Genomic DNA, 15541 nt, shown 5'->3' on the forward strand with positions numbered 1-15541 from the left:
TGTGACCACACTGGAAGTCTTTTTCTCAGTGTTATGGAGGTTAAAGGCTTGTGGGGGGGAGGGGCGTGGCCTCGCCGGCGCTCTGCCGTCTGATTGGCTGTCTCTGTCCGTACGCGATTGGCTCAGAGTTTCTCTGTTTGGTGAACTCGGCGCTCCTGCTGGACTTTCAGCACTTTCAGCGCATCGCTGAGTGGTCAGTTCATCCAAACGAGCTGCGATGACAACAACATTTACTGGACCTGCGCTGCAGATGGAGCTCGTTTCTGTCTGATCTTCTCCAGTTTCTCCACTGCAGCTCCATGAGACTTCAGCATGACCCTCTGCACGACGCTGGCCTTCCGCCTGTTCGGCTGCTTCTGCGTGTTTTCCGTGTTTTTGTCCGTTTCTGACGCCACTTCGCCTCCAAAAGGACCAGTAACCACAAACAGAGCGAGAGAGTTGAGATGGACGGTGGAGAAGAGCAGCAGGCCCAGAGCGAACTCCACCACAGTGCAGATAGATCTGAGCGGGTAAGCTGTGCATCAGGCTCCTAATTACAATATGATCATCAGTAATCAATGGGTCATTATGCAGAAACGCCCACTTTCCTATCTCTCTGCAGGAGTCACTGGTGTCACTGATTGTCATTGGTGTAACCCATAACAAAGGAAACTCCAGAGACGTTTTTTTGATGAAAAACGCATTTTACTAAATAACTGTGAAAATCTATTTTTTTCACAATGACCTCAGAATAAAGTCGGTCACACCAGTGACGTCAGCTAAAAGCTTCATATGAGATCATGAGCTGAATGAGAAAATCTCTGAGAACTGAAAGACACAGTGGACTCACCATGAGCTTTTCTTCATAGATCCTCAGAAATCAGGTCAAAGGAAGTCGAGTGACATCATCAGCGTGACTTTTATTTAAAAAAAAGATTTTTTTGTTACACGGTAACAACAGTGACACGACTCCTGGGGAACTTTTATTACATATTTTATAATATTTATTTGGTGTTTGTTTTCTTTATGTCATTTAAATTGTATATTCCACAGTCATGTAGAGATTATTGCAGTTAAAAAAAACAAAAAAAAACGTGTTTTTGATCTCAAAATATGGCCTCAGCTTCACACACGACTGTGGGGACGAGTTCTTCTGTGGTGACTGGAGTTCTAGATAATTGATTTAAAAACCAATGTTGATAAATTGAGGCTCAAGAAGGTGAAATTGTTAAAATAACTTAGTTTTATTTTAAAATATAAATAAATTTCAACCCTTACATGTTTTTTAAGTGTAGTATATCTGTAAACGCTAGGGACACATAAATGGACGTTTGTGAAGAATGACCCATCTTCAATAACTGTTGTTATAGTTTCCAGGTGTCACACAACTTTCAGCACTGCTGCTTATGTGAGGAATTAGTTTATGTTCAAAATACTCACTCTTAAAGAAGATGGTTCCTCAAGGGTTCCTTATTAAGGCAGTGGTTCTACATAGAACCATTTGCATGCTTAAGTGATACTCTGCTTGGTGAAATGGTTCTTCAGATGAAGAATGTGTTTTTGGAACTTAATGGGACCTTTTTCAAGAAGGTTCTATATAGAACCATATGTCTCCATCAATCTGAAGAACAATTTGACCATGCAAATGGTTCTTTGAGTGCTTATGGTTCTAGCACCATTGTCTTTACTAAAGAACCCTTTAAGAACCATATTTTTGAAGTGTATATAGAACCATTTCATGCTTCTATATCGGATATAACGGTTCTATATCGAAACTTTTTGAAAAGGGTTCTATGTATTCATAACAAGCCTGGCATTGTGACAATAGAAGAACCTTAGCAACCATCTGGGATAACAAAGGAACAGCCTGGCAACACCTTAGTCCTGAATTCAGAAGGTGTAAACTCCACAGGGTTGAAAGAAGCCCCTGTTTGGAGCTGTGTAGTGGGGGCTACTGTAGGTGGGAGGAGGCTTTCTCAGCAGTGTGTTGGGTTGAGTTTTAAAGCCGGAACTTTATATAAAGTTCAGGGTTTTCTTGAAAAGAAATACTCGAGAATTTTTGCATAACGTTTATCTGCTGTGTCTATAACACACAGTCAGTTATTATGGACGTTAACTTTAATATGTCCCCCTGGAAACCTGTTTAGCTTCTACACACTTAAAAAAGATGGTTCTTTAGGGTTCTTTAGTAAAGGGAATGGTTATATTTAGAAGCATGGATTCTATCTAGAAGCATTTGCTTGCTTACATGGTTCTCTGCATGGTGAAATGATCCCTCAGATTTATGGAGAATGTGCTGTATGTGGTTCTATTGCACCAAAAAGGGTTCTTCTGTTGTTATGATGCCAAGCTTGCAACAATAGAAGAACACTGTCATGCTATATAGAACCATTTTGGTTCTCTGCATAGTGAAATGGTCCCTCAGATTTATGGAGAATGTGCTGTATGTGGTTCTGTTGCACCAAAAAAGGGTTCTTCAGTTGTTAAGATGTCAAGATTGTAACAATAAAAGAATGCTTTGTGTTGCTATATAGAACCATTTTTGATTCTTTGCATGGTGAAGTGGTCCCTCAGATTGATGGAGTATGTGCTGTATGTGGTTCTATTGCACCAAAAAGGGTTCTTCTGTTGTTAAGATCTAAAGCTTGTAATAGAACAAGAACGCTTGAGGGTGCTATATAGAGGTGTTTTGATTCTTTGCATGGTTAAAGGGTTCATTAGATTGATGGAGAATGTGCTGTGTTTGGTTCTTTATAGAGCCTTTTTGAAAATGGTTCTATATAGCACAATAGCAGAACCCTTTTTGGCACTATATACAACCATATAAACACATTCTCCATCAATCTGAAGAACCATTTGCAATGCAAAGAACTGTTTAAGCAGGAAATGGATCTATATAGAACCATGAGCACTCAAAGAATCACTTACATGATTCAGTGGTTCTTCTGATTCATGGAGTGTTGTATATTGTTTCTATATAGCACCAAAAAGGGTTCTTCTATTGTTACAAGCTTGACATTGTCACATTAGCAGAACCCTTTTTGGTGCTAAATAGAACCATTTTCAAAATGGTTGTTTAAAGAATCACATACAGCACATTCTCTTTTCATCTGAAGAACCATTTCACCATGCAAAGAACCATTTAAGAATATAGATGGTTCTCAATAAAGCCATTGCCTTTACTAAAGATCTCTTGAAGAACCATCTTTTTCAGCCTGTACTGTACGCTGTGTGTATGCTGATTTAAGTCAGGTGAGGAAGAGGATAAGAACATGAATGCAAGCTGAAGAACAGCGCTGCGGTTCCCCTTTTCAGCTGGTCACTATAACTAGGACAAAAATATCATGTGGTCAGTTGTAGATTACAGGCCTGCAGGCCTGGTCCGAATGCAGGCAGTAAAAATAGTACATTAAGGCTGTAAACCATGTGCAGAGCTGAATGGCCTCAACCTTAAATATATTCCTCGAATCATAAGCGATGTTTGACCTCTTTACCCCACTGTAACAAAGCATATTGTATTTTATTGTCAAACATTCTGACCACCTCATTGTTTCTACGCTCATTGTCCAGTTTCTCAGCTCCACTTACTGTATAGTTTCACTTTGTAGTTCTACAGTTACAGACTGTAGTCTATCTGTTTCTCTGATGCTTTGTTAACCTGTTCTTCAGTGGTCAGGACCCCCATGGACCCTGACAGAGCAGGTCCTATTTGGGTGGTGGATCATTTTCAGCACTGCAGTAACATTGACATGGTGGTGGTGTGTTAGTGTGTGTGTGTTGCTGATGTGAGTGGATCAGACACAGCAGTGCTGCTGGAGTTTTTAAACACTGTGTCCACTGACTGTCCACTCTATTAGACATGCCTACCTTGGCAGTCCACCTTGTTGATGTAAAGTCAGAGATGATGGCTCATCTACTGCTGCACAGTTTGTGTTGGTCATTCTCCAGTCCTTCATCAGTGGTCACAGGACGTTGCCCACAGGACGTTGCTGGCTGGATATTTTTGGTTGGTGGACTATACTCAGTCCAGCAGTGACACTGAGGCGTTTAAAAACATTCCAGCAGCGCTGCTGTCTGATCCACTCATACCAGTACAACACACACTAACACACCACCACCACGTCAGTGTTACTGCAGTACTGAGAATGATCCACCACCCAAATAGTACCTGCTCTGTGAGGGTCCTGACCACTGAAGAACAGGGTAACAAAGTATCAGAGAAACAGATGGACTACAGTCTGTAACTGTAGAACTGCAAAGTGCACCTACAGTAAGTGGAGCTGAGAAACTGGATAATGAGCGTAGAAACAAGGTCATAATGTTATGGCTTATTGGTGTGAACGTGCGATTGTTGGAGAAAAGGCCTGTGTATTTAAAGGGCCAGTATCGTGGTCATGAGTTCAATGTACATTGTAAACCTTGTTAAAGTTTCAAAACATACCAATTTTATGGTGTCATTAGAAATTGAAGAACCCTTTGTATGATTAAAGGGTTCTTTTCATCATGAAAGTGTTCTTCAGATTGATGGAGAATGTGTTGTATATGGTTCTATATAGAACTTTTTTGAAAATGGTTCTGTATAGCACCCAAATGTTCTATATAGAACCACCTATAGCACATTCATGCACATTTCCATCAGTCCAGAGAACCCTTTCATGATGAAAAGAACCCTTCAAACATGCAAATGGTTCTTTGAGTGATCATGGTTCTATATAGACACATTTTCTTTAGTAAGAACCCTTGAAGAACTGTATTTTTTTTACTGTGTAGTTTCAAGCCAGACTGCATTTTGAATGAGGCACAATACTGTATATATGATATATATGTGATAAATGTGTATACACTCATTGACTTTATATATGATATGTCCACTCTTTGTATAATATATCCACTCTAACTGTATATATGACCTATATGACACATGAACTCATTGACTGCATATATTATACATATTTGAAGTGAATTTCTCAAAGGACTAATTGTGCAGCTTAAGCAATTTCCTGGTGATTGCCATGGTGTTCCTAAGCAATTCCTGTGGTATTCCATGTGGTTGCCTGGGTATTATTACATGGCTGCTGTGGTAATCCAGGTGTTTGCTAGAGAGTTGCTAAATGGTTGCTATGGTATTCTGTTGCTAATTAGGTGCCGTGGTATTTCTGGTGGCCACTGTGGTGTTTCAGGTGGTTATTAGGGTGTTGCTAGGTGGTTGCAATCATATATCTATTGGTTGCTTGAATTAGGAGATGCTATGTGGCTGCAGTGGTGCTCCAAAGGATTGCCAGGGTGTTGCTTCGGCACCCTCTGTGGTTGTTAAGGTGTTGCTAGGTGGTTTCTGTGGTATCCCAGGTTAGCTCTATGGTATTGCGCATGGTTAGTAGAGTGTTGCTAGTGCACTTATATCATCTTATATGGTGGGGTGTGCAGATTTTGCCCACATAACACCATTAACTCCTATGAGGAAAAAGCTATCATTTAATGATCACTGTATGAAAAACATAAGTGTGTAAAACATAAAAAGCTGTATGCAAGCACAATATTCCCAATGATACCGAAGATTCCAGCTGGATGTTGGAGTTGGAAGTTGTAGTAGAAGCTCCTATGTCTCCAACTGGAAAACTGCAGGGCAAGTTGGTGGACAAAAATACGACAGAAAAATCAAATAACAATAGTCCAGCGATCAGTAATAATTTGATTAGCTGTGCTTAATTGTTTTAATCGTTTGACGGCCCTACCGGTCTGACCATTTAGATGTTATTTTGCCATAACATCACAGGTTTTTCACAAACACTGTATCATGCCAATGAGACGCCATTGCTAAGCAACGACTTTGACAGCTGTAGGAGATGCTCAAGCCATTTGAACGTTTTTACTTCTTACTTTGCCACAAACAGAAAACGGACACTGTTAAGGTCACATTTGACTGACAGCCAATTTGGTCAGACTCTGAAGATGAGACGACACTCCTTACACTAAATTCCCAAACTGTTGTCACCACTGAGCAGCTTTTCAGTTGGCAGCTGTGACAGAAGAACAGCTGAACAACCTGGAATCAGCCAGAAACGAACCCAATACCATTCACTAAACTAAATGGGCTGTAAGAAGCTTTACAGACTGGCTGGAAAAAAACAACATTAATACTGATCTGGAAAAACTGACCAAACTGCGCTGAACCTGATATTGGCTCAGTTTTATGGCTCAGTCTGATTTGGTCAGGCTCTGAAGATCAGACGACATGTCTCGCGAATGGTATTGGGTTCATTTCTGGCTGATTCCAGGTTGTTTAGCTGTTCTTCTGTCACAGCTGCCGACTGAAAAGCTGCTCAGTGGTGACAACAGTTTGGGAATTTAGTGTAAGGAGCTGGAGAACGATCTGCCGGGTGTGCAGCGAGTAGGCGGAGCTCGTTACTCTGACGTAGCAACAAGCTGCTCGTTAAGGAGCTATAATTTGGAGGAAGGAACTGAACATTAAAACATTAAACGCTGCGTTCACGGCCAGTTTATTCATTTCTTACTGTATTTATTTAACTGTTGTATTAAAGCAGTAGAGCACTCCTCCAGGACCAACACAGGAACACAAGTACGAGACAATACAGTACAATAAATAAATACAAAAGACTTATGATAAATATAAACAGAGCACAGGCAGAACACGGTACTGAGAGTATGTGGAGCTGTTCAGAGGAGGATGGAACACATTATGACATATTAGCAGCTTAGGAGATATTCTACCATATATAAGCATAGCAGTCACTGAGGTAGCAGCCAGAACAGCAGTATCTGGCTGATATAGTAACTCTAGCAGCTAACATTGTTAAAGTGAAATAAAATGTGCAAAAATTAAAGTACACAGATCTGCAGTCATCACCCAGCTATCTGAGGAAAGTGTGTCAGCCCTTCAGCTCTTCAAGTGTGTCACCCCCCCTTCAGGCTCAGAGCGGTCGTGTGTATGTTGAATATCAGCTTTCTCAAGCATGACTGGATTAGAGAGCCCAACATCCGTTTAAATATTGCTCTAAACTCACACCGGAAATGTTGATCCTTCAAGCAATGAGAGGAATTCCTGATTATCCTGCTGCTGAAGTGTCTCACTACTACTGCAACTGACTGCTGGCTTTATGGTCATGAAGATCCAGGAAATGACTTTGCCCTCCTGTTCAAATTAATTACCCGAGTGAGCCGAGTTACCACTGAACCGGTGTAAGAGTTCATAGTCGCTGCATTACTGCTCTTCTGGAACGCTTGCACTTCTTAAAGCCTCTGTTGGCTCTCAGTGGGTCCGCCGCTGGAGGCCATGGGGGTCTGTTTGGGTTTGGGGTTTGGGGTGGTTGTGGGTAACCGGTAGCACTTTCATAGTCATTGGACAGAGAAGGTGTTGCTGTTGGGTTTAGTCATGCTAACTTGCCCTAGTGGCTGCTGAAAATGATGCACCGAGGCCTTGAACACTGAATATTTGATTGCAGTGTTCATTTGTTAGATTATTTACTAGAGAAAGATACAAAGCCAAATATTAAGATTTTTTGTGTTTAAAAAAAACTAAACCAGCCTTAAAATGGTCCGGTTTGGCCTGTTGCCTCTTAATACGTTTATTCTGGATTTAGGATGTTTTCACACTTGCACCCAGGACTGGTTCTGGCCTCATTTTGGGGAAGGGGCTCATTATCGCTGGTTTGCTTTCACACACAAGAACCGTGGATCGATGGAACCATGGAAAGTGTAGCTCCACCAACTCAACAGCCTTCATTTAACACGAGAAGGTGCTGTCTTCACTTTGCAACGCCTTTGGCCACAATACTGTGACCTTTCCTGGTATTAATGACACTTAAATTTCGAAATATTACAATTTTTTTCTAGAAAATGACGACTTTTTTCTCGAAGTAGTATGACTTTTATTCTCTAGTAGTACGACTTTTATTCTCTAGTAGTACGACTTTTATTCTCTAGTAGTACGACTTTTTTTCTCGAGTAGTACGACTTTTTTTCTCGAGTAGTACGACTTTTTTCTAGAAGTAGTATGACTTTTATTCTCTGGTACTACGACTTTTATTCTCTAGTAGTACGACTTTTTTTCTTGAAGTAGTACGACTTTTTTTCTTGAAGTAGTACAACTTTTATTCTCGAGTAGTACGACTTTTATTCTCTAGTAGTATGACTTTTTTTCTCGAGTAGTACGACTTTTTTTCTAGAAGTAGTACAAGTTTTTTCGAGAAATAGTACGACTTTTTTCCCGAGAAGTAGTACAACTTTTTTTCGAGAAGTAGTACAACTTTTTTTTTCGAGAAGTAGTACGACTTTTTTTCGAGAAGTAGTATGACTTTTTTCTTGTAGTACAACTTTTTTCTCGAGTAGTATGACTTTTTTTCTCGAGTAGTACGACTTTTTTTTTTCTAGAAGCAGTACAACTTTTTTCTCGACATAGTATGACTTTCTTCTCGAGTTGTATGACTTTTTTTCTTGAAGTAGCAAGACTTTTTTTCTGGAGTAGTATGACTTTTTTTCTTGAAATAGTAAGACTTTTTTTCTCAAAGTAGTACAACTTTTTTTTCTCGAGTAGTACGACTTTTTTCTCAAAATATTAGGATTTTTTACTCTACTATTTTTTATTAACAATGACTCTAAAATGCCGTTGTAGTTCTAACACATTAGACATGAGACAAAAATAAATATTCTGGCACATCGTATGTCATGAAGTATTGTGATATGACATTTTGCCATATTGCCCACGCCCAGTTCAGAATAACCATGTAAATGGAGGAAAGCAATTTACATCTGTACTTTAAAAAAAAAAAAAAGCTATGTGCTCCCAAAATCTATAACAGGATGTTGTTATTGGGTTTCATACTGCAGTATATCATTAAAACCCTTAAGCATCCCATCTCAATGGCTTATGCTTTGCCAGTTTATAAGGTACAGTTTCTCTTTATTTGCCGAGTTAAAATATTGACAATCTATTTGAGTTTGGCAGCTGTCCTTTACATTATGTGAATTTCATGATGAACAGACCAACAGAAATGGCTTAAAATCTTGGAAAGATTGGAAAAAACCTCTCCTGTGAAGTTACTTCTGTGAATCTTTGTATAGACATTGTGACACAGTATTAAAGTCATGCCAGTAAAGGAAGACTGTACTGATCTAAATGCAGTATACAATATTTTATCTCTAAAAGCTCCTCATGGAAAGTTCCTACATGAAATGGTTCTGAATTCACTGCCTGATGACTGAGGCGCTGTTAACGGGTCAGCACCTCGTTATCACTCTCTGGTCTTCCTTTCCTGGTTTACTTATGAATTTTGAACTAGATGATGAGAAAAGGATACCAAAAAAGTTCTGTGACGCAAAGAAAGAAGCTGATACAACCCGTGAGGACTAGGACTAAAATTCACCGTTGAATTATTATCTCTGATCTTACAGGAGAACTTCTCAGATTTTTCTAAATTTCTGCATAATTAACTGGTTCAGATGTAGACAGAGCGGTTCTGAGCGGTTTGGTGTGAAACGCTCTGTTCTAGAGAGACTTACCGAGTCAGAACTGTTCCCAGTGGTGGTGATAGGAACCAGACATCTCCCTCTGAAAGCTCCTCACATAAAGTTCCTACATGAAATGGTTCTGAATTCATTGCCTGATGAATGAGACACTGTTTTATGATAGTTTAGAGAACTTAAACTCCATTCCTGGTGGAGGGAGACATGCAGGGCACTGTGTGGCAAAATAGTCGCCAAAGAAAACTGATTATTCCAGATTTTCCACTATTTTCCATCATCAACATTCCATATAAACTCAGAAGACTTATGTAGGTTCTCTGGGGTTCTGGATGGCAAATAAAATGTCTAAATCTGTGTTGTAGTCATGGCGACACCTGATTCCTATCACTGGTGTAGCCCTCTTTTAATGGTGGTTGAGAAGCAGAGTTCACTGCCTTTGATGCCTGAAAAAATGCTACCATATTTTATTGCCACAGTAAAGAACAGAGAACCGTTCATTTGAGAGCAAAGGGGACAGATGGGTCACCAACAGACAGGAAGTCCATTCAGAAAGAACAGACATCTTATTATATGTATGGTACAAAAGGTGATATGTGGACCTACCGTATAGTCCATATAGTTTTCTGTGAGCACAGTGATCAATAGGGTTATATTCACTACCCATCTGGTTTCAGATAAATGTTTAAAATGAATTCGGAAGATTAGTCACAGCTAATATTTCACAGCTTTTGAATAAATAGTGGGAATCTTAGGAAATGTTAGATGTGTTTAGAAAGATGAACAGAATGGTAGAAATTCATAAAAATAACACATTAAATATCTATAATGCCACATATTGTCGCAAAGAATTAAGTGACTCTTATTAGTCCCACAACAGGAAATGATAAATGGTTTACCAGAGAGGGGAAAAAATTTTATTTACTTTCAATGTAAGATAATGTAAAGAGATTTTATTCAGAGCAATGTTGGAGCATTTCTGGACCAAAATGTCCCAAAATGACTTGGAAAAAATTCTGGTTTCATTGACTTACATTAAAACTAAAGTACAGTATGTTTTTTCCTTTTCCTGCAAAGTTACCATTTTGCAGCTACAAGATTTTCTTCCGACAGGTCAGGACTCGGAGGAGGCCAGTCAAACTCGCTCATCCATGTCTTTATGGATCTTGCTTCGTGCGCTGGTACGTCAAGTCATGTTGGAACAGGAAGGGGCCGTCCCCAAGTTGGGAGCATGAAATTGTCCAATATCTCTTGGTGCTGAAGCATTAAGAGTTCCTTTCACTGGAACTAAGGGGCCGAGCCCAACTCCTGAAAAACAACCCCACACCATAATCCCCCCTCCACCAAACTTTACACTCAGCACAATGCAGTCAGACAAGTACCGTTTCCTGGCAACAGCCAAACCCATACTCGTCCATCGGATTTTCAGTTGGAGAAGTGTGATTGGTCGCTCCAGAGAACACGTCTCCACTGCTCTAGAGTCCAGTGGTGGCACTTTACACCACTGCATTCCATGCTTTGCATTGCACTTGGTGATGTAAGGCTTGGATGCAGCTGCTCGGCCATGGAAACCCATTCCATTAAGCTCTCTACGCTGTTCTTGAGCTGATCTGACGGCCACGTAAAGTTTGGAGGTCTGTAGTGATTGACTCTGCAAAAAGTTGGCGACCTCTGCGCACTATGCGCCTCGGCATCCACTGACCCCACTCGGTCATTTTATGTGGCTGAGTTGCTGTCGTTCCCAATCGCTTCCACTTTGTTATAATCCCACTGACAGTTGACTGTGGAATATTTAGTAGTGAGGAAATTTCATGACTGGACACAACTGAACACAGGTGGCGTCCGATCACGGTACCACGCTGGAATTCACTGAGCTCCTGAGAGCGACCTGTTCTTTCACTAATGTCTGTAGAAGCAGTCTGCAGGCCTAGGGGCTTGGATTTATACACCTGTGGCCATGGAAGTGATTGGAACACCTGAATTCAATGATTTGGATAGATGACTGAATACGTCTGGCAATATAGAGTGTATATGTATATTGTGTACATATATGTAAGTATGAAATAATGGATGTATAAGCACAACATATGGATCATACATACATGTCTGATAGAAACACTCAAAGACAAAGATGTCTTTGAGGCCATTTCAGTCCAGTGTTTATTGGGTAGTTCTCTTCTCTGGTGAACCTTGACTCATCCCAGTCTAAACGGTGTTCATGTGTAAGTTGGAATGTGTAGTTTAGGTGTCAGCTCCACATGAGAAGCCTATCCAGGTTAACATGATAACCTCATAGCGCTTCTCTGTTTGGGCCAAACAGATCTAATTGAAGGATTGGAGCTCTGTTAGAGATGAAGAGGATGTTCTGGTGATTGTAGAATTCACCAACAGCTCGTTTATGGGCCCTCAGAGGACTGCAGGCTCAAACACTTGCATTTTTTTGCTTTAGCTAGTATGCTGACGTTTGCACAGCAGTTAGGTGACGACACAGATCCTGGAGAAGGCTTTAACACTGAGACTTTTATTACCTTTGCCTTTTTTCCTCTAAATGTTAAGAGAATTTCTAAAGCTATTTATGTATTATAGAATCAGACGTCCTTATTTAGAGAATCTTTCAATTTACCCGCATTATAAAGTTTGTGTTGTGTGTGTGTGTGTGTGTGTGTGTGTGTGTGTGTGTGTGTGTGTGTATATATATATATATATATATATATATACACACACACTGTGTGCACAATTATTAGGCAAGTCTTATTTTTGAGGATTATTTTTATTAATAACCAACTACAGTGCTCTCAGTTAATCCAAAATTTTAATAAACCTTATTTTCATCTGTTCAAGTGAGAATTACAATTACAATGAATTATCCTTCATTGTAAATCTCCCGTTTAAGAATTGCCCACAAGTTCTCAGTTGGGTTCAGGTCAGGTGAGGAAGGGGGCCATGTCATAAGTTTTTCATCTTTAACACCTTTACTGGCTAGCCATGCAGAGGAGTACTTGGATGCATGTGATGGAGCATTGTCCTGCATAAAAATCATTGTCTTTTTGAAAGATGCAGATTCTTCCTGTACCGCTGCTTAAAGAAAGTATCTTCTAAAAACTTGCAGTAGGCTTGGGAGTTGATTTTAAGCCCATCTTCAACCCGAAAAGGTCCAACCAGCTCATCTTTAATAATATCAGCCCATTCCAGTACCCCACCTCCACCTTGCTGGCGTCTGACTTGAAGTGGAGCTCTGTCCCGTTACTGATCCAGCCATGGGCCCGTCCATCTGGTCTGTCAAGAGTAACTCTCATTTCATCAGTCCATAAAACCTTTGAAAAATCTGTCTTCAGATTCTTCTTGGACCGGTCTAGACACTTCAGCTTGTGTGTCTTGTTCAGTGGTGGTCAGGTTTCAGCCTTCCTTACCTTGGCCATGTCTCTGTGCGCTGAACATCTTGTACTTCTTGATACTCCAGCTAGGCTGCAGTTCTGGAATATGACAGAACTGGAAGATAACAGGTTCCTGGTAGCTTCATGCTTGATTCTTCTCAAATCCTTGGCAGGTATTTTGCGTCTTTTTTTCTCAGCACGTTTCTTGTGACCCTGTTGATTATTTGCAACAAAACGTTTGATGGTTCTGTGATCACGCCCCAATATCTTAGCAATTTCAATAGTTCTGCATCCCTCTGAGAGACTTTTGGTCATTTTTAACTTTTCAGAGTCAGTTCAATCTCTTTTTTGGCCCATTTTGCCTAAAGAAAAAAGCTGCCTAATAATTATGCACACCATGATATAGGGTGTTGACCTCTTTAGGCCACAACCTCCCTCATTATACAGATGCATATCACCTGCTATGCTTAAATCCATTAAGCATTCAAGTTTATCCAGCTTGGAGTTAGAAAATATGCCTAAAAGTGATAATACGGTCAAAATCCTCACTTGCCTAATAATTGTGCACACAGTGTGTGTGTGTGTGTGTGTGTGTGTGTGTGCGTGTGTGTGTGTGTGTGTGTATGTATATGTATGTATATATATATATATATATATATATATATATATATATATATATATATGATATAATACAGGGATCTCCTGACCTGGACTAAAGCATCCGCCAACTCCTGGACAGTCTGTGGTGCAACGTGGCGTTGGTGGATGGAGCGAGACATGATGTACCAGATGTGCTCAATCGGATCAGGTCTGGGGAACGGGCGGGCCAGTCCATAGCTTCAATGCCTGCATCTTGCAGGAACTGCTGACACACTCCAGCCACATGAGGTCTAGCATTGTCCTGCATTAGGAGGAACCCAGGGCCAACCGCACCAGCATATGGTCTCACAAGGGGTCTGAGGATCTCATCTCGGTACCTAATGGCAGTCAGGCTACCTCTGGCGAGCACATGGAGGGCTGTGCGGCCCTCCAAAGAAATGCCACCCCACACCATTACTGACCCACTGCCAAACCGGTCATGCTGAAGGATGTTGCAGGCAGCAGATCGCTCTCCACAGCGTCTCCAGACTCTGTCACGTCTGTCACATGTGCTCAGTGTGAACCTGCTTTCATCTGTTAATAGCACAGGGCGCCAGTGGAGAATTTGCCAGTCCTGGTGTTCTCTGGCAAATGCCAAGCATCCTGCACGGTGTTGGGCTGTGAGCACAACCATCTGTGGACGTCGGGCCCTCATACCATCCTCATGGAGTCGGTTTCTAACCGTTTGTGCAGACACATGCACATTTGTGGCCTGCTGGAGGTCATTTTGCAGGGCTCTGGTAGTGCTCCTCCTGTTCTTCCTTGCACAAAGGCAGAGGTAGCGGTCCTGCTGCTGGGTTGTTGCCCTCCTACGGCCTCCTCCACGTCTCCTGGTGTACTGGCCTGTCTCCTGGTAGTGCCTCCAGCCTCTGGACACTACACTGACAGACACAGCAAACCTTCTTGCCACAGCTCACATTGATGTGCCATCCTGGACGAGCTGCACTACCTGAGCCACTTGTGTGGGTTGTAGAGTCCGTCTCATGCTACCACGAGTGTGAAAGCACCACCAGCATTCAAAAGTGACCAAAACATCAGCCAGAAAGCAGAAAGGTACTGAGAAGTGGTCTGTGGTCCCCACCTGCAGAAGCGCACTCCTTTATTGAGTGTTTCTTGCTAATTGCCAATAATTTCTACCTGTTTGTCTATTCCATTTGCACAACAGCTGTGAAATTGATTGTCAATCAGTTTTGCTTCCTAAGTGGACAGTTTGATTTCACAGAAGTTTGATTTACTTAGTTATATTGCGTTGTTTAAGTGTTCCCTTTATTTTTTTGAGCAGTGTATAATATAATATAATATAATATACAGTGCTGCTGAAGTTTTTAAAGTGTCCACTCACTGTCTACTCTATTAGACTCTCCTACCTTGTCAGTCCACCTTGTAGATGTAAAGCCAGAGATGACAGCTCATCTGCTGCTGCACAGTTTGTGTTGGTCATCCTCTAGTCCTTCTTCAGTGCCCACAGGACGCTGTGTGTATGTGTATATGTTACAAACTTGACACAAATATATGAAATTATTGAGAAATATGCTAATTAAAGACAATACTTCATTGATCCTTGTTGGGAAATGTGCAAATATGCATCGGAAAATATTTGGGGGGAAAAAAACCCAAAAAGCTTTCTCCAAATTACTGCTACATTAGACGATTTCACCCAGAAACTCTCGCTTGTCTAGATCAGTCTGTAAGACATTTGTTGAATTAGCTGTGTACATGGTCTGGAGGTCAAAGGTCTCGCTGGTATTCAAGGCCTGTGAAAGTTCTGCACGGCGGGGTGCCGAGCCTCCAGCAGCTCCGCATTGCTCCACAGCAGAGCCACAATAAAGCCACAAAACTGTAGCTAATTAGTGAATCCCTGCAGCTGGAAGAAGGTCTAGTTCGCGCGCTGCTCGGAGGCCTTGAAGTGGGCGGTCGTCACCCGGGTTTGTGTTAGTGTGCTAATAGCTTCTTCTCCCAGAACCCATTAGACAAACAGACGCTGGGTGGGAAGAGCGAGGACTGCTAATCCTGTTCTGTTTACTCACACGAGGAGGAGGAGGAGGAGCGGCTGAGCTGGTGTGGGAAAAACA

General features: G+C 41.2%; 1 protein-coding gene across 5 annotated transcripts in view; it reads left to right on the forward strand.

Moving 5' to 3' along the window:
- The first annotated feature begins 202 nt into the window (after positions 1-202).
- Positions 203-15541, forward strand: part of LOC108410553 (latent-transforming growth factor beta-binding protein 4) — a 157428-nt gene continuing 142089 nt past the window's right edge. For 4 of the 5 annotated variants that reach the window (XM_017681689.2, XM_017681690.2, XM_037539950.1 and 1 more), the window contains exon 1: positions 203-509. In XM_017681689.2, the coding sequence (XP_017537178.1) occupies positions 313-509 (197 nt within the window). In that variant the 5' untranslated portion in view covers positions 203-312. The remainder of the gene's footprint in view (positions 510-15541) is intronic. The other variant, XM_037539951.1, reaches the window with a different exon arrangement.

This window comes from Pygocentrus nattereri, chromosome 7 (genome assembly GCF_015220715.1).
Source record: "Pygocentrus nattereri isolate fPygNat1 chromosome 7, fPygNat1.pri, whole genome shotgun sequence".
Taxonomy (NCBI): domain Eukaryota; kingdom Metazoa; phylum Chordata; class Actinopteri; order Characiformes; family Serrasalmidae; genus Pygocentrus; species Pygocentrus nattereri.